Source organism: Xiphophorus hellerii, chromosome 2, assembly GCF_003331165.1.
Source record: "Xiphophorus hellerii strain 12219 chromosome 2, Xiphophorus_hellerii-4.1, whole genome shotgun sequence".
NCBI lineage: Eukaryota > Metazoa > Chordata > Actinopteri > Cyprinodontiformes > Poeciliidae > Xiphophorus > Xiphophorus hellerii.
In genome coordinates this window covers 6,317,118-6,337,196 of record NC_045673.1, presented here as the reverse complement: position 1 = coordinate 6,337,196, position 20,079 = coordinate 6,317,118, and the positions used below count along the sequence as shown (strand labels likewise).

The following is a 20,079-nucleotide window of genomic DNA, read 5'->3' as shown; positions in this document are numbered from 1 at the left end:
ACCTCTACAAATGGAAAATATTTCTCAAGTGTTAAAAATGCATTGGTATTGGTTTGTTTTGCTAGTTGTGGTTAGCTTGGTTGCCTAGCAAAACACTTACAATCTCCTGCTAGGTTCCCCAGTTTAGTGTGGGTTGAGGCTTCAAGGTTAGTAGAACCAAACATTTTAAAGTGTAGAAAGACTTCCTAATTGGACAGGCGATAGTTTTTGACCAAATGTTTGCGAACTGTGTGGGGACTAGCCCAGACACAAAGTGGCCTGTTGGCGTGAGAGGAAATTAACTCTAAGAGGAATGTGGCTATAAATCTGGGAAACAAGCGACACGTCTGGGTTTATCACAGCGATGCAGCTGCTAATTGTGTGCTAGTGTTTCCAGTTTGAATTGTTTTTACTATAAACACGAGCTAACTGATTAATGGTTCCCAGGCTGAAAAAAAATTCTGGTTATTAGCTTCAAATGACATCTTGTTGCCACATTAAACATTAAGTGAGCAGGAATATTTGTATATAACGCATAATTGCTAAATAAAGCTCCTTTGAGAAAAGTCTGATGTTATGAATGACCACAAAGGCAATATTTAGGGGATTTAATTATGTCCAATATAAAAACATGTTTTGTTGCCTGTAACACATGCTTGTTTTAATCTACAACATGATCATCTAAACACGGGGATCACCTATGTGCCATTGACATGCTTTAGTATGACACTGACAAATCTCCACTAAGGCAGAGAAATCCAGGATTTGTAATGTCGAAACAGGAACAATGTAATCGAATGAATGCTGTGGAAAAAACGCACATTCTGTCGGCTTTCCGTTTTAATGCCTGCATCATAATAAAGCTTTCAGAGCACTTCAGCTAGAAAATGAGCTCTCAGCAGGCTTTTCTGCGCTGTTGCACTCACACTGCCCTTACATATTTAACCTTTAATGTCTTGCTGGTTGCTTGAAGGGGGGGATGGTGATTGAGGAATAACACACGTCACTTTAAACTTTCCAAAGAGCCTGATTCGTTTAATCTCCCTCCGCTTTGGGCGCTAAAGGCCCAATTCGGATGCTTTCGAGGTTTTGCTTTTTTAATTTTTTTTTATTTTTATTTTGCGGTCAAAGCGAGAAGTGGGTAGAAATAATTTACTCAGGTAACATTAGCACTACTTCAACATATTTTTATTCAAGTAAAAGTAAAACATAGACATCCAAAACATTACTCAAGTAAGTTAAAAGGTACTGAGTAAAAAGTCTACTCAAGAACTGATCAAATTATCAATCACTTAATACACGTGTCAAACTGGAGGCCCAGGGGCCAAATCTAGCCCGCCGTAGCTTTTTATGTGGCCCTCTAGTTTCCAAATTACATCAATTAGTCCCTCCAGTTTTTCCACAAATCCGCAAAATTCACACAAAATCAGCAAATCCCCACATTTTTTTCTGATTTTACTGCAAAATGTTCTCAAAATTGGTATAAACTTTGGGGTGAAGTGACTGCTGCCTCAGCCTTACCTGGTAGTCAAGTCAGTCTGTGTCCAATAAAGCTCAAATATCATTAAAAAGTCCTTACAAATATTTCTAAATTAGCACCACATAATATGCAATTTTGATTGCAAAAAAACACAAAAACAATCACAAAATTCTGGCACAGCTGGCCCTTTAAGAATATTCCAATTTTTGATATGACCCAAAAATGAAGATGAGTTTCACACCCCTGACTTAATACTTAAAAATTACATAATCAGATGGACCAAAATATAAAGATAAGTGGACATTTTGGTATTCTAAGGACAAAATGAGATTTTTTTTTTTTTCCAAATCAGTTTCATTCAATATAAAACCTATGAAACTTTAACAAAAGCTGCAGGTGTGTGTCTGTGTGTGGTGAATTTTTTGGTTAAAATGTGTTTGTTTTTCATTCAGTGGGTAGAGAAAACAAATGGAGAAGCTGGAATAGTTTGTGTTTGGGTAATTTGTCTTTTCATAATGTTTTTAAGATGCTGAAGCAGTTGATTTGAATTTGTGTTTAATTTTGTGTTCCAAGGAATACCATTGTGACTTAAAGGATTTTTTTATTGCAGTGTTTTGTGTGGATCCAAGAAGTAAAAGTCTGTACTACAGGAGAGGCTAATGGTGATCATTAAATAAACTTAACAGCAGAAACAGTCCCATCCTGTAAGCAGTGCCTTGGCTTCTCTTCACATTATTTAAATTTAATGTTCCCGCTGCAGGTCTCTGGGTTCAGACGCATCTTTAGGCAGCAGGAAAGGATTTAATGGACTTCCAAGGCGGTGAAACCAGAATGTTAAAACTGGTTTTAACATGCCTTCTCTTTAGCTCTCCCCACTCTGGCTTTGTTTTTTATTTTTTGTTTTGAGGTGCGTTGTCATGTGATACGTCTTATAGCAACCACACCCACTCACCCGAATGTTTCACTGGCACACTTCAGTAAATGTAAAGACTCTTTCAAACTGGTGAGAAACTGGTGGCATCTGGTAAGAGTCTGAATAATTAGTGTCAACAAAAAAACCCACATCTACCTACTGCAGTTATTTGCTTTGATCACAGTTTGAATGAGGTGTAATTATTACTTGTAGACAAACAGAAATTGACTAATCTACCAACACAAAGTGGAATCTGGTCTGATCTCTGTGAAACATCATCGTAGATATTAAAAGTACCCCAGGTTTTAACATCAATCCTTTCAGGTTTTCCATCTTTTAATTGGATCTATAACCTGTGCAACTCATTAGAAGAACAATCTTTTAGAGAGAACATTTAAAAAAATTAAAAGTACATGTTTGCATAAGTGTATGCTGACTGAAAAGATGTTCACAAGTCACTTTTTCTAAGTAAAGTCGCCGTCTTTACTTTTGCCACAAGTCAGAGTTCAGTCTCGAGTCTCTTAATGTCTGAAATAAACATTTTCTCCTCAAATCCACAACATCTGGTTCACCTTTGACCCGGAGTCGCTGCAGGTTAGGAATCCAAACCTAACCTGTTTGTCCTCAAGCCTCAGATACCGACTTACTTTCACTCTACATTACATCAGATAAAAACAGTTTTTTATTTACTCAGCCACTCTCTCTTTTGTTTTAATTTGCATGGCTGTTCATACTACTAACAGCAATCAGATTTCTGTAGATTTACGACCCCAAAACGACACGCATGCGCTGAAGAAGAACGTTGATGTCACACAGCGCAACGGCGCTCTGTTTATGGAAATAATAATGGACACAGCCGTTTATGGATCGGTTTTATAGTTTATTCAGCTAATTAAAAGAAAACACAACCAACATCGTTTTCGTCTGTATTTGCAGTTTCTGGCTTTTTCCATCAGTGACGTAAATGTCGGAATAAAATGCAGCAGGACCATTCAGACTGCAGACGCTTTGAAAGAAATCAGATCCGAATTATTACCACATATGGAAGTCCATGACACTCGCTCCTAGCTAACTACCTATCTAACACTGCAAAAATACAAAATCCTACCAAGTATTTTTGTAAATATCTCAGCACACATGACAACTAACTTAAAAGTTACTTTTTAGCAAAAGACATAGAGGCTTGTTTTAAGCAAATAATTCCTTAATATGAATTGATGAAAAAGTACTAGTTTCATTGGCAGATTATTTCACTTAAAACAACAAAATTTTCCCATGTTTTAGGTTAATTTATCTGCTGGTGGAACAAGTACTTTTCCATAAATTTTAAAGAATTATTTACTTAAAACAATCCTCTATGTCATTTGCTAAAAAGTTACTTTTAAGTTAGTTTTGTCTTATTTCAAGTGTGCTAAGATATTTGCACTAGAAACTAGAACAAAGGGGAAGATTTTGTGGGTTTTTTGCAGTGAATGGTTTGGAAATTCCTTAATACTCTTCGCCTGTTTGATATTATTTTACAATCAGATCATTTTTTACGTTTACAAGCTCTGTACAGACCATACCTTTTATTTTAAGATGTCAGCCAGAACATCAGAACTTTATTTGGGATTATTCAGAGCTACTTTACATGAAGGCAGGGAAGTACTGACTACTATTTAACATGAGTTTGAATGTGATGGTTAATAAGCAAACATATGTTTGCATGACTGAAAGATTGTGTTTCTAACCAGATCTCTTCAACATTTGTACCTCAGACTTCCAGCTTTGTGGTGAAATGCTCCGACTGCAGCTGAAAAAGTGATGAACAGGAAACTAGACCTGCTGCGTTGCTCTGACTTAGCAGTTAGCTCATGTTGTAATTTTAGGAGTAAAAATGGCCGGATGTGAATTGGTGGCGTTCAGCATGAAACGGCAGCACTCTGTTGTTAAGGATGGGTTTTTCATACAGTTATAAACTGAGGAAGTTTAATCATTTATAGTTTGCAGCAGGTTTTAGCTTTGCTTTATGATGAAGTAAGCTGGACTGGAAAATATTAGAATGATCTATTAAAAGATGCTTTGAGCTGCACTGAAGAATCTAAAGCTGATTGTGCAACGAAAGAAATTGCACAAGCTTTTTCTCTGCAAAGTGTAATTATTAAACAATTCCACATTAAACAGTTCCAGAAATTATTGATGGTAATATATCATCACCTTCTTAAAAAATAACCCAAGTTATATTTATTCAAAAGTGTTTTCTGTCTTTTTTTGGCCTAAATTATCTTTTGGCAATAAAAATGGGGTGATATTTTATTCTTTTTGCAATAATCACTTTTGGCAAAACAATTAGTTGGGCCATTATTTTCAGGAAGGTGACGCAAGTTCTCGCTGTATAAAATAAAGTATAATTTTATAAAGAACTCTCCACACTGGCACTGGGAGACATTTCAAATATCCAAAATAGAAACACAATAAATAAAAATGAAATAAGAACCACACAAAACCAAAACATAAATAAAATAGATTATAAATATCTGTAAACAAATTTGCTCTTTAAAAAGTATTAATAATCAGAATGGAAATTATAAAGCTCATTTTAATTTATCATATTATTTATATCTACAAGAAATATTTTGTTTTGATTAATAAAATGAAGTCTGTGTGTCTGCAGAGAGGAAGCGGCGTCTGGACGGAGGAATCTGACGGAGCAAAAGCGAGAGGAGAGCCGTCTAGAGATTTTGCCAAGGTTGGACGGCGTAGGAAAGAAAATAATATAAAAATACATCTATATATATATATATATATATATATTTTAAAAAAACAACCCCACTGTGTTTAACAGTTTGTTTTTTTCTGTTGCAGCTCTATGAACTGGATAACGATCCCCAACGGAAGGAGTTTCTTGATGAGCTCTTTGTCTTCATGCAGAAACGGGGTAAATTTGTAACTTTTTTTCTGTTTGATGCAATTTTTTCTTAACAATGTCGAGTCTCTTTACTAGGAAGATCTTTGTTTCTTTTATTTTAATATCGGATTTTAAAAATTGCTATACGTTGTTATGCAAAAGTACTCAAACCCCTTCAAGCATTTCCTCACATTGCAACCATAAACTTCAATCTGTTGTATTGGAGTTTTAAGAGATAGACCAACATGTGGAAGAAATTATGAATGGTTTTCATCTTTTTTCTACAAACTGATATTTTAAAAGTATGAAATGTAACTGTATTTACTTAAATAATTCCTTTTTGTTCCTCACTTCCTGCTTTTTAGATCTAGAAACCAAATTTTATGTCAATCTTTACAAAAGAGCATCTGCAAATATAAACTTTTAAGTCTTACAACAGATTCTAGGTTAGTCCGGGCTTTGACTGGGCCATTGTGACACTTTGATATGCTTTGATTTAAACATTTTGAATGTTGATTTAACAAATGCATGCCATACTCTTCAGATTTAAGTTGTGTAAAAGTTATGTAGCATTCTCAGTCCACTTCACTTTGTTTGTCTATAAATATAAAGTAAAATGCGTTTAAGTTTGTGAATAATTAAAATGAGGAAAAGTTCAAACTCTGTGAATGTTTCTAAAAAATTATTATTAGCTAATGTAGAAATTGGAGCTGTGGTGTGAGTTTGTTGCATGTGTTCAGTTTAAGCACAAACTAGTCGTATTTCTGCAGCTGTGTTTTAGTCTCCGCCTTTAATTGGCTTTGCTCCAAATCAGAAGTGGAGGAGTTGGCTGTCAACCAGTGTGACTTGCAGACCCGGTTGGTTCCACCAGCCCTCCTCCCCCTGTAATCAAATGAACAAAAGCTGTTGCTCCCCACCCCCATCAATCTGAAATGAGCTTCATTGTCGAGTCAATCAACATGGATTATACGAGCTAAACCTCATTACCTAACACCGACCTAATGCCCTCAGGTGTGGAAGTCAGAAAATGTTCTCATCCTGTCCGCTTGAGCCGCTCTTGTTAATAGTCTATGAAGTCACACTGCAGGCTGAAGTCACACAAATCCTTTTTTTTTTTTTTTTTTACCTCAACGTGACCTGCACCTGATCTTTTCATGACCGTCTGAACAACAGATCGGCTTTTTTTCGAATGCAATCTGATGTTTGATATTTTCAAATGTGACCTGAGTCTGAACAGCTATGTTGCATCCATCCGACCTGAACGCTTCCTGAATCTATTTCTAGAGATATGGTAACTTTTGGAGTGTTATTGAAAAACAAACAAAAAATAGAACTTTCTTGTAATCTGATATTCTGCCTGGCAACATTCTTTATTCATAAACAGAGTGCTAAGATCATCCCCAGTTCAAATAAAAAAAAAAAAATCTGAATTCCAGTTATAGTTGAAATATCTGAAATGTATTGAAAATTATGAATACCTGACTGAAATATGAATGGAATTGCCCACCAATGCATGTTAATCCTAAAGTATTAATCCCTTTGTTGTAGTTTTATTAATAGTTTTTATCAGTTTTGCTTTTGTATTCTCATTTCTAAGTTTGCCTCTGCTATGCCCTCTATAAAGTCACACTATTGTAAATTACCTTATTTTTTGTGCTTATTTTTATTAAGTAAAGTTCCATCCATCCATCCATCTTCTTCCGCTTATCCGAGGTCGGGTCGCGGGGGTAGCAGCTTCAGAAGGGAGGCCCAGACTTCCCTCTCCCCAGCCACTTCTTCTAGCTCCTCCGGGGGAATCCCGAGGCGTTCCCAGGCCAGCCGAGAGACATAGTCCCTCCAGCGTGTCCTGGGTCTTCCCCGGGGCCTCCTCCCGGTGGGACGTGCCCGGAACACCTCACCAGGGAGGCGTCTAGGAGGCATCCTGACCAGATGCCCGAGCCACCTCAACTGGCTCCTCTCGATGTGAAGGAGCAGCGGCTCTACTCTGAGTCCCTCCCGGATGACTGAGCTTCTCACCCTATCTCTAAGGGAGAGCCCAGCCACCCTACGGAGAAAACCCATTTCGGCCGCTTGTATCCGCGATCTCGTTCTTTCGGTCATGACCCAAAGCTCATGACCATAGATGAGGGTGGGAACGTAGATCGACCGGTAAATCGAGAGCTTCGCTTTTTGGCTCAGCTCTCTCTTCACCACGACGGACCGGTACAGCGCCCGCTTGACAGCAGACGCTGCGCCAATCCGCCTGTCGATCTCCCGCTCCCTTCTTCCCCCATTCGTGAACAAGATCCCGAGATACTTAAACTCCTCCACTTGGGGCAGGACACCCCCCCTGACCCGGAGAAGGCACTCTACCCTTTTCCGGCTCAAGACCATGGCCTCGGATTTGGAGGCACTGATCCTCATCCCGGCCGCGTCACACTCGGCTGCGAACCGCTCCAGCGAGAGCTGCAGATCACGATCTGATGAAGCCAAAAGGACCACATCGTCTGCAAAAAGCAGAGATGAGATCCTAAGGCCACCAAATCGGATCCCCTCAACACCTTGGCTGCGCCTAGAAATTCTGTCCATGAAAGTGATGAACAGAATCGGTGACAAAGGGCAGCCCTGGCGGAGTCCAACTCTCACCGGAAACGAGCCCGACTTACTGCCGGCAATGCGGACCAGACTCTGACACCGGTCATACAGGGACCTGACAGCCCGTATCAAAGGGCCCGGTACCCCATACTCCCGGAGAACCCCCCACAGGGCTCCCCGAGGGACACGGTCGAACGCCTTCTCCAGGTCCACAAAACACATGTAGACTGGTTGGGCGAACTCCCATGCACCCTCCAGGACCCTGCCGAGGGTGTAGAGCTGGTCCAGCGTTCCACGACCAGGACGAAAACCACACTGCTCTTCCTGAATCCGAGGTTCGACTATCCGACGGACCCTCCTCTCCAGGACCCCTGAATAGACCTTGCCAGGGAGGCTTAAGAGTGTGACCCCTCTATAATTGGAGCACACCCTCCGGTCCCCCTTTTTGAACAGGGGGACCACCACCCCAGTCTGCCAATCCAGGGGAACTGCCCCCGATGTCCATGCGACATTGCAGAGTCGCGTCAACCAACACAACCCTACAACATCCAGAGCCTTAAGGAACTCCGGGCGGATCTCATCCACCCCCGGGGCCCTGCCACCGAGGAGCTTTTTAACCACCTCGGCGACCTCGTCCCCAGAGATTGGAGAGCCCAACCCAGAGTCCCCAGGCTCCGCTTCCTCAGTGGAAGGCATGTTGGTGGGATTGAGGAGGTCTTCGAAGTACTCTGCCCACCGGCCCACAACGTCCCGAGTAGAGGTCAGCAGCACACCATCCCCACTATAAACAGTGTTGGTGCTGCACCGCTTCCCCCCCCTGAGACGCCGGATGGTGGACCAGAATCGCCTCGAAGCCGTACGGAAGTCTTTCTCCATGGCCTCTCCAAACTCCTCCCACGCCCGGGTTTTTGCCTCAGCAACCGCCCGAGCCGCATGCCGCTTCGCCCGCCGGTACCCATCAGCTGCTTCCGGAGTCCCACAGGCCAAAAAGGCCCGATAGGACTCCTTCTTCAGCCTGACGGCATCCCTCACCGAAGGTGTCCACCAGCGGGTTCGAGGGTTGCCGCCGCGACAGGCACCGACAACCTTGCGGCCACAGCTCCGATCGGCCGCCTCGACAATGGAGGCACGGAACACGGTCCACTCAGACTCCATGTCCCCCACCTCCCCCGGGACGTGTTCGAAGTTTTGCCGGAGATGGGAGTTAAAGCTCCGTCTCACAGGGGATTCCGCCAGACGTTCCCAGCAGACCCTCACAACACGTTTGGGCCTGCCAGGTCTGACCGGCTTTCGCCCCCACCACCGGAGCCAACTCACCACCAGGTAGTGGTCAGTGGACAGCTCCGCACCTCTCTTCACCCGAGTGTCCAAGACATACGGCCGCAGATCCGATGAAACGATGACAAAGTCGATCATCGAACTGCGGCCTAGGGTGTCCTGGTGCCAAGTGCACATATGGACACCCTTATGCTTGAACATGGTGTTCGTTATGGACAATCCATGGCGAGCACAGAAGTCCAGCAACAGAACACCGCTCGAGTTCAGGTCGGGCGGGCCGTTCCTCCCAACCACGCCCCTCCAGGTCTCACTGTCATTGCCCACGTGAGCGTTGAAGTCCCCCAGCAGAACAAGGGAGTCCCCAGGAGGAGCACTCTCCAGTACCCCCTCTAAGGACTCCAAAAAGGGTGGGTAATCTGAACTGTCGTTCGGCCCGTAAGCACAAACGACAGTCAGAACCCGTCCCCCCACCCGTAGGCGGAGGGATGCTACCCTCTCGTTCACCGGGGTAAACCCCAACGTACAGGCGCCGAGATGGGGAGCAACAAGTATGCCCACTCCTGCCCGACGCCTCTCACCTTGGGCAACTCCAGAGTGGAAGTATGTCCAGCCCCTCTCAAGGAGACTGGTTCCAGAACCAGAGCCGTGCGTCGAGGTGAGACCGACTATTTCTAGCCGGAACCTCTCGACCTCACGCACTAGCTCCGGCTCCTTCCCCACCAGAGAGGTGACATTCCACGTCCCAAGAGCCAGTTTCTGCACCGAGGATCGGACCGGCCAGGGTCCCTCCCTCTGCGCCACCATCCCCCCTGCACCCAGACCTTTGGCCCCTCCCACGGTGGTGGGCCCTGGGAGGGGCCATGTTTCCTCTCGGGCTGACCCGCGGGCTCCATGGTAAAAGCCCGACCAGACGCTAATCGTGCCCCCCCCAGGCCTGGCTCCAGATGGGCCCGTGAGTCCGGGCGAGGAACACCAAGTCCAAGTTTTCCTTCATCATTGGGTCTTGGCTGCTCTTGTCTGTCCCTCAAGTCCTGTCTGCCTGGGTGACCACCAGGCTGAGCCCCAGACAGCATAGCTAAGTAAAGTTGCACAAAGAAAAAGATAATTCGACCTAAATTCTCGATGAAAGTCGCTATTCTGCGTCCCGCAAGCGGGAAGAAAAACAACAACCATGGCGGACGATAATGAGGATTAAGCTGTTAATGTTCTGGCTCCGGTCGGACAACAACTTTAGAAATCGTAAGCTATGCTCCACCGTTAGCATCCATATTTACTTCCGCAAACACTGGGCACGCTCTCTGTGACGTAATTCTGCGCTCTACTGCGCATGCGGGACACTTTCGGGCAGTTTGCAGTTAATTCGAGAGATCACATAAAAACGACCTCACAGAAATAAAAATGGGATTTCACAGAAAATCGGATTTGGGTCACTTCCGGCTGCAGTGGTAGCCTAACAGAACCTTCGTGGTTAGTCTCTATTAACGTGGTTTTTTCCTTACATCTGTTCCTTTCCGTGTGCAGGAACTCCTGTGAACCGCATTCCCATCATGGCGAAACAGGTGCTGGACCTGTACAGGCTTTACAAGCTGGTGACGGAGAAGGGAGGACTGGTGGAGGTCATCAACAAGAAGATCTGGAGGGAAATCACCAAAGGCCTCAATCTGCCCACCTCCATCACCAGTGCAGCCTTCACCCTGCGCACGCAGTACGTCTTCATTTCTAACGCAAATACTGTTGCTGTTGCTGAGACACAACAGGACAAGAGAATTATATTCATAGTGAGGAGATACAGAAGCACTTATGAAGGAACTGCTTGTTCAGTTTGAATTAATTTCTAAATATTCTTAAAGGAAGCTGGGTAATTAATTGATGTTTATTTGGTATAAAAATCTACCAGCTGTCAGCAGTGCCTTACAAAAGTATTAATATCCTACAAATACCCTACAAAGTCTGTTGGATGATAAATTGTCCCAGTAATTATTGTGATAATATTGTTTTTGAGACCATTTTCAAGTAATATATCAATAATAGCAATTGCTCCTAAAGATCAATAAACTATAATTTTGTAAAGAACACTTAACACAGGAACTGGAGGATATTTTAAAGATCCAAAAGAAAACACAATAACAAAAATATGAAATAATAATTGATATAAAACCCACATATATTTGAAATAATAAATAAGATTGATAATGAAATCTCTGTAAACAGAATGCCTTTCAATAAATATTAATCATTAGAATTTATTGAGCTCATTTTAATTTATTATGCGATTAAATCCTTTTTGCAATGGCTTGATTACAACCACAGATTATATAGTTCTTTGAAACGTACAGAAATACTTTGTTGTGAAGTGGAGGCCTGAGCACATTAACTCTCAGAGAAACTCCTAAATCTTCAAACTTTTGTTAAAGATTAAGAATTATTTTTTTTTATCCAAATCACATTTTTTTTTGTTTAATGACACCAGTCTTTGTCTCTCTTAAATGGCTAGGAAAGCTGTTTTGGATTTACTAATTAATTGGTTGATTGCAAAATAAGACTTTTTAAAAATGGTTGTAACTAAATCTCTGGCACTTTAGGAGATTTGCATTGAACATATTTACAAACAATTGGTGTTATTTTTATGTTTATTGCATATATTTATGTATTGTATATATTTTGTAAATTTTTTTGGCTTATTTTACTCATCTGAAAATATTGCTCATTCAGAAATTGGTCTACTTTAAATTTGTGGTCAACAATTACTCAATCACTAAATTAGGTGACGATTATTTCAATAATCAGTTAATCATGATTGATAATGAGGTTTTCTTTTATTGATGTTTTTTTTTTTTCTTTTTTAATAGATCAATATGTGCTGTGTTATGTCCTGTGAATTGTAGTTAGTTGTCTTAAAACAAGATAAAATTTAGCCATTGTGCTAATTCCTGCATATTTACACAGCTATAAATGTTGGTTAATGTTGATTAATGTGTACTGTCCTAATCAAATAAATTAAGTTAATCCGATTAATCACTTCACCCCTGATTAAGTTACAAAACTGTTGCAGCTGAAATTGTAAATGAGAGTAGATTATCCCTAACGTTTTACACATTAAATGCTTTTGTAAATGATTTTTTTATTGTGCTAACTTTCTTGTGAAATGTCTCCCTGCAGGTATATGAAATACCTGTATCCGTTTGAGTGCGCTAAGAAAGGTCTGAGCTCTCCGGGCGAGCTGCAGGCAGCGATCGACAGCAACCGCAGAGAGGGACGCCGTCCCAGCTACACCAGCAGCCTCTACCGCTACTCTCCTTCCCAGACCTCTGCCCCACATGCCCTCCTGCCCTCACCGACCATGCACACTCCCCCGACCGCTCACAACGGCATCAACATGAGCCTGTCTGCCAGTTCAAATTTAAAACGAAGCACAGGTAGGGCAGGAGGTACCGAACAGAATACTGGTTAAATTATTAGGTTTGATGTGAAACAAGGAGGATATGATATGTTTTTGTGTTTTTGGAACATTATTTATGTCAATCAACACTGCAAAAACACAAAATCCTACCAAGTAATTTTGGTCTAATTTTTAATGCACATATCTTAGTTTGTCGTATTTTAGGTGTGCCAACTTGAAAGTAACTTTTCAGCAAGATATAAAGTCTTGTTTTAAGTAAATAATTCCTTAATATTGATGAAAAGGTGCTTTTTCCATTAGTAGATTATTTCACTTATAACAAGACTTTTACCCATGATGTAAGTAAATTTTTCTGCCAGTAGAACCAGAACTTTTTCATCAATATTTAGGAATTATTTACTTAAAACAAGCCTCTGTATCTTGCTGAAAAGTTACTTTTAAGTTAGTTTGTCATATTTCAAGCGTAGTAAAAATATTCGTATTAAAAACTAGACCTGAATTACTTGGTAAGATTTTGTGTTTTTGAATTGTGTTGCTAAAAATGGAAAAAGTAAGTTGCTTAGCCTGGTGGGTGGCCAAGTTAAGCCTGGTGGTCCACCAGGCTTATAAACCAGTATGTAAATTCTGAATGTATATAAACTAAAAGAGTGAGTTAGCCTGAGTAATTCCAGATTTCTTCTTTCTTTTTTTCTTAAACCAGATGAGAACTCAACACCGGTCATATCCAGGCTGCCGATGGCTCTGGGCCACCACCAGCAGCAGCAGCAGCACAATCATCCACATCATCAGCTCGCACAGCCCGCCACGTTAGAGCATCTCAGGGAGAGGCTGGATCGACCAGTCGACGGTCCGGAGAAGAAAATGATGCGGCTTGCGGAGGAGCAGCAGCGTCTCATGCAGCAGGCGCTGCAGCAGAACCTGCTGGCGATGGCGTCCCACTTCAACCCCGTGAGCCTGAAGCTCAACAACGGGAGTGGTGCGTCACTTCTGCTGCTGGTTCCTCGCCACAACCGATTAGGGCTGCAGATAGCGATTATTTTAGTAATGGATTGATTGTTCTGTTGATTAATCAGATTTTTTTTTTTTTAAATTGGCACTTTCTGCAGATTTTTCATTTGTATTTTTTATTAGAAATACATAAGAGGAATGCAAATAAGTATTAATTTCATTTTTAAATATGAAAATAAACATTTTGTTGCCTAAAACACAATAACGTAGCATTCCTTTAGTGAACACCTGGTCATTGTATCAAAGATGCATCTGCAGCAAAGAAAATATACTTTTACCATCAACATATGAAAAGCTCAGGCCTTTCTGCTTGACTTCACATCAACACAGTCTAGTGCTATTGAATTTATTTTTTCATATTTAGTTTCTTTGCATAACCTAATAACTGGACAGAATTTGAATCAGATAAAGCTAAAATACCACCTGAGAAGTTTAGAGAAGAGCATATTTACAGGAAAATAAGGTTTTTCTTTTGTTAAATACAAAATGTTTATATATTTAGTACAGTTTTGGCTTAATTACTGACCCCAATATGTTGTTCTTTCAGCAAATGAGCTTTATTTAAGTCTGTATACACCAGTTAATGATGAACCAAATTAGTTGATTATTCCAATTAATCGATAAATCAAGATTCATCGATTAATTGTTTTGGATAACAATGTGGAAAGACCGCTATTAACTGGCTTCTTTGGGTTGCAGAAAAGAAAAAGGATTTGTCTCTCAGCATCTCTACCAACGGACCAGCTAGTATCAGTGTATCTGTGGAGGTCGACGGGACGGTTTACTCAGGTCAGTTATGAAACGCGCAGCGCCTGGCAAAACTATTCATCCACCGTGAGTTTTTTAATTCATGTTACAATTAGAGATAAATAACTAGAAATATTCATTCCTGTATCAGTCCTGATATTGAAAAAAAATTCTATATTGTGTATCGGTGACGATGTTGCCGATCTGTAAAGTCAGATCTATTCAGTCTAATTCTATGCTTTGTGCTGAGTGACATCATGCTTTATTATTTATTTCACATTACTTCTAGAATTTGTGAACCATTTGAGAGAAGGTTTGTTGCAGTTTTTACATGTTTGACTAACCGAATGTCAGTTTCATGATTTTTATTGTTTATTTTAGATTACTTTTATACTCCTAATTGCACTCACTGAACAGCTTAAAGTTGTTTTGTTTTTACATGTTTGATTAAGCTTGTGAAGCTTTTGCTGTATTTAAGTGTGCTGAACTGGTGCAGAGTCATCAAATAAATTTGTAATTCAGTACATTTATGTCTGTGTTTAAGTCAACCAGATCTATTTTTCTGTATCGGATCCGTATCGATCGATAATAAACCTCAGATATAGGTGTCAGAAGTGAAAGAAAGTGGATCCCTGGTTATAACCACATAATTTTAATGTGTTGCACCAACACATTGTGTCACATGCCTCAAGTTAGGACACATGTACAGGGTTTCCCCCTGTGTATTATAAGCCTGGCGGGCCACCAGGCTATACTTGCCCCCTGCCAGGCTAAGCGTTATTTTTTTTTTTTTTTTTTGTAACCCCTCCAGGGGGTCTTTTTGTGGGCTCTAGTGTCCCTTTTCATGAAGTAGGCTGACAGGAAAGGGGGAGGGAGAGGGGGGAAGACATGCGGTAAATGTCGCCGGGTCCGGGAGTCGAACCCGCGACAGCCGCGTCGAGGACTTGAGGCCTCCAAATGTGGGTCGCGCTAACCCCTACGCCACCACGGCACGCCCAAGCGTTATTTTAAATAAGTTTTTTTCAATACACCAGTAAGAGTGACAGGAAAGACAGATTAATCTACTATTGAGAATAAATAATTCTGTGTTTTCCTTCTATCTCTTTTTACTAGCTGTAAAGCTAAAGGAAATGACATGTTAGGAAACACCTTCAAAGCTAAGGTCAGAGGATATGACACACTATGGATATGACGCCCTCTTTGAGGTGTAGCTTAGATGGAGGCTAACGAAGGGAATGGAAAATTTTTGTTTGATGCCATTTTGTCTGCTGGCTCCTGAAGGTGGCATGTCAGAATGGACCAGCTGTATTTTGGTATTAATAAATGGTATTCCTGAATTCAACTCACTGACTCGTCTTCAACCTCGTACATCAAGAACTCAGCATGCAGAACGGATCATTCTCCGCACTACATTCATGGTTGACACATTGAACTGGGCATTCCTGCACCGACCTGATAACCTCACAAGCTATTATTTCCAAATTATGAAGCCGTGCATCTCCAAATTTTTTAAACATTGAATATTTTTTAACTCAAAAACATGGTGGACTGCCCTAGTGTCCCTACCACTGAGCTTAGCAGATTTTCTGGGGGAAACACTGCATGTGCCATTTTTCTTAAAATTATAAAAATCTTTTGTCTATTGCATAAAATCCCAATTAAATACATTGATGTTTGTGGTTGTAATGTAAAAAAATAGTTTAAGGGCTGGGAATGCTTCTGCTGGGCAGTGTAAGCTGTTGTTTAGGGCTAATTTTATAGAAGTATTTGCACAGATTGATGAGACTTGATTGTGTTGTCTTATCTCTGTGCTGCAGGGACCCTGTTAGCCCAGAAGACCTCCGCTCCCGTGTCGTCACACACCGTAACTCCAGCAGGAACCAGCGGCTTCAGCGCCCTCTCCTGCTCTCACAGTTCATCCTTTTCGTCTCCCACCTCCTCTAAGGGACCAAATTAAAGCTTTTAAAATCTGTCTCTGATGCACCTAATATGCCTCTGGTACTTAAAAAGTGGGCACTTCAGGGAAAAATAATGTCACACACGAAAAAAGTCTCTTTTTTCCACCTAATCACTTTTAATTTACTCTGATAGTCTTTCAAACTGGACTATATCATTTGAAACCTTCACATAAATATGGATTCATATCAGTTTACTGTACCTGTTAGGAATATTTTCTTTTTTAGGAACTTGACAGGGAACACACAATGAACATCCTTAATGGACTCTGCTCGGGTTTCAGTGACACCAATAATTTCTACTACTTGAATTTATTTGCATAATAATCTGAATGTAGTTGCTAAAGTGTAGCTAGCAGAGACCATAAAGCCTTAGCTTGGTGACATAGCGTCTGTCTTCAACTGTTTTTGCTGATGCCTTTTGTAATTATTCAGGTTAACTTGACTGATACTTTATGATTTTCATCAAGGATTTCAGGGAATATACAAGAAAATGTTTTCTCAGAAACTGTCAGAAGAAGAAAGTGTGCAGAGTGGATGGATCTATTTACTGTTTTTTATTATTTAATCATTTAGATTTAGTTTTAAACATTTATTTCCTGTTGGCTATGAAAGTGAGACTTGTGTTTAAGCAGGGAACTATTTGTAATGCTGAAGTGGTGCAACGTTTACCTCAGTTGTCTTCCCATGTTAAGCTTCTCAGACTTGCTCTTTATCTGCTAATGAGTTGCTGTGTTTGTACAAAAGCAGAGAATGTATGGTTGATGACCTCCTGTTTTGGACAGGAAAACACTGACACTGCTACCTCATTCTACTCGAAATATGCAACATGTTCCTTTAGCTGCGAGCTAAAAATAATCTGGATGTGGACAATCAAGTAGACATATCTTTGCTGCTGCTGTGACTTTGGTATTTACCGCTGTGCTGGTCCTGAGTTTCATTCTTTCTTTGGATGGGCAGCCATGAGAAATAAAACAGAGATTCGTGGTGCTGGAAAAACTTTGGAAAGCAGCTAGTGCTGGTGTTTTTATTCTGTTAAATTCAATCTTAGCTACGTTCACATTGAAACCTGAAGCGACCCAATTTTGGGTCCTGCGACCTGTGTCTTATTTTTTCATGGCAGTCTGAACAACACGGATCGGATTTCTTTGAATGCGATCCAGACTACTTGGACATCCGATACGCATCTGATTTTTATGTGATCCGAATCTGAACGTCCAGGTCACGTTCATCCGACATGGAAGTCATTGATACTTGACAAACGTCACTGTTCTGCGCCCTGATACACACAAGTGGGAAGAAAAACCACTATGGCGGACGATAATGGAGATTAAGTTGTTAATGTGCTGGCTCCGGTCGTACAATAACTTATAAGTAAGCCATGCTCCACAGTTTTTTAAATTTTTTTATTAAACACTTTGAACAATTATACAAGATCACGTGGCATGTACATACATGAAGAAATCAAGGCACACATATAATTATAAGACAACAATAAAAAAGTAAACATAAATAAATAAAATTTGTCAGATATCAAACAGAGGGATAGCAGAACAACAAAAACAAACAGAAAAAGACAAAGGGGCATTAGTTCTCAAATAAATTCAGATTATTGTGGCGTCCAACAGCTGTATTCCCTGCTTGTTTTTCATCAGTTTTAAGGTTCTGTAGTGATTGTCCATTAGAAGGTTTTTAAAGGCTGAAAAGTCAAGTTTTCCATCTCCCCATTTGCAGGAGTGGATGAAGAATTTGTCGAGGATCAGCATGGTTAAGAAAGAAGTCGGTTCTTCTGTCTCTGTGGGCGGTTCCAAATATTACATCCTCTCTTTTTAAGGGATGATGTAGGAAAAGTTTTGTTGAGATCCAGTCCTGAAAGTTTCTCCAACATGTTCCAGTTTACACACAATAGAAAAAGAGATGATCTGTTGTTTCAATGTCATTGTCACAAAAGGTACAGCTGTTGGTATCAAAGTTGAATCTTTGTCATAATAGTTGCCTGGATGGAAAAATGTTGAGAATTTTAAAATGAACTTCTTTAGCTTTAGGACTTGGAGGGTATTTAAGGTAAGCAGTTCTCCACTTATTAACCTCTGAATCAGAAAACAAATTTAAAATTGATTTTTATTTGGTCGGACAGGAAATAAAAAATTAGTTAGATGCTGACGCATCCGTTTGTTAGAATTACTTTTGTCCAAAAGGTTAACTCCAAACAGTTGAAGTGCAGGTAACTGAAGATTAGCTACTTTATTGTTTATATTTTGAACCAGATATTTGACTGCAGTGGGGATGGAGTTCATTACTGTGTTAAACTGAGTACAGTGAGCAATCCAAATTATACAATAAGCAAAATTTGTCATAAGACAACCAATCTCCACTGTCATTAAGAAAATGTCTTATGGACCAAATACCTTTTTCCATCCAGTGATCCAAACACAGAGACTTATTTCTCTGTAACACATATCTGTTGTTCCAGACGGGAGTTTGGTGAGGAGTAAAGTTGTTTTTACACACATCGAAGAACAAAATCTATGCATCCAATTTTTTAAACAAACCTTTGGGGAGACAATAACCAGATACTATTTCCATTTATTAAAAAGGATTTCAACCAATTTACCTTTAAGACCGCATTTAAACAATAGCTTGTACACCTCCATCTTTAAAGTCTTTAACCATATTTGCTTTCTTTAAGTAGTGGACTCGATTTTTCCAGATGACATTTAAGTTCGACTTATTATAGCTTTTATGTATTTGTTAGGTATGGCCATAGAATAAGCTGGGTATATGCACCGGGACAGCGACTCCATTTTAGGTTAAATAGGTTCTCCCAAACAGGGTCAGATCTCTTTGGAGCCATCTATTTAACTGAGATTTGCAATTCTGTATTTTATTCTCTATGTTAACAGTTTCACTGAGTTTAGCATCTTTAGTTATTAAAATTAACTGAGGATTTCATGGGAATACTACAAGCTTCCGCCATCATCAGTTCATGGCTCTGCAGGTTTAAGGTTAATCCTGATGCTTTGGAGAAAGTATTAATTAACTCAAGTACTTTAGAGATTTGGTAAATGGTGGTGTCATCAGCTAGTTGACTGATAATAATTTGGTAATCTAAAACGTTCAATTTCGGTATATTTGAGTTTTTTATGAAAATACTCACCAACATGAAGTGAAACAGGGAAATATCGCAGCCCTGTTTTACTCTCCCGTTAATGGAGAAACGTGGAGACGTACCAGTGTGGCAACGCAACTGAACTTATGGTGCCGTTCTATGCTCCACCGTGAGCATCAGGGTTTACTTCCGCAAACACTGAGCATGCGCTCTATGACGTTTTTGCGCCCTCTACTGCGCATGCGGGACACTTTCTGGTAGGTTTCTGTTCACACGAGAGATCACGTACAAGTCGCATATATTTGAAAATATGAACGACCACGCCAAAAAAAAAAAAATCCGACTGGACATAAAATCGGAATTGGCTCATTTCAGGGAGCAGTGTGAACGGAGCCATCATCGTTTTTTTTTTTTTAATTAAGTATTTTATTTTTGTTTGTATTGTCTTGTGATTGACAAGCCGCTGGAGATTTGCAGTGGATACGTAGATTGGTGATGAATATAATCACCATGTTCTTCTGCAAGACAAACCAGGACAATTCATATCAATACAAATACACAGAATCTAATTCAGTCCAAAATATGACATGAATCCAAATAATTTCAGTGCAATTTAATCCTACATATGCTGTCCATGTTAATGCTAGTTATAATGCAATATGGTTAAATTCAGTCTTTCCTCATCATTCAGAGCACTCTTACACTGCATTGGGGTTGAAACGATTAATGGTGATTTCAATCATTGACGT

The 20,079-nt window shown here is 40.4% G+C and overlaps 1 protein-coding gene across 2 annotated transcripts in view; it reads left to right on the top strand.

The window, feature by feature from the left end:
- The window catches only part of LOC116729108 (AT-rich interactive domain-containing protein 3B-like), a 28,519-nt gene extending 10,869 nt beyond the window's left edge, over positions 1 to 17,650 (top strand). For both annotated transcript variants that reach the window (XM_032577453.1, XM_032577462.1), the window contains exons 3-9: positions 5,026 to 5,100; positions 5,217 to 5,289; positions 10,633 to 10,816; positions 12,271 to 12,527; positions 13,212 to 13,487; positions 14,219 to 14,308; positions 16,084 to 17,650. In XM_032577453.1, coding sequence (XP_032433344.1) covers positions 5,026 to 5,100; positions 5,217 to 5,289; positions 10,633 to 10,816; positions 12,271 to 12,527; positions 13,212 to 13,487; positions 14,219 to 14,308; positions 16,084 to 16,223 — 1,095 coding nt within the window. In that variant the 3' untranslated portion in view covers positions 16,224 to 17,650. The remainder of the gene's footprint in view (positions 1 to 5,025; positions 5,101 to 5,216; positions 5,290 to 10,632; positions 10,817 to 12,270; positions 12,528 to 13,211; positions 13,488 to 14,218; positions 14,309 to 16,083) is intronic.
- Positions 17,651 to 20,079: the final 2,429 nt, after the last annotated feature.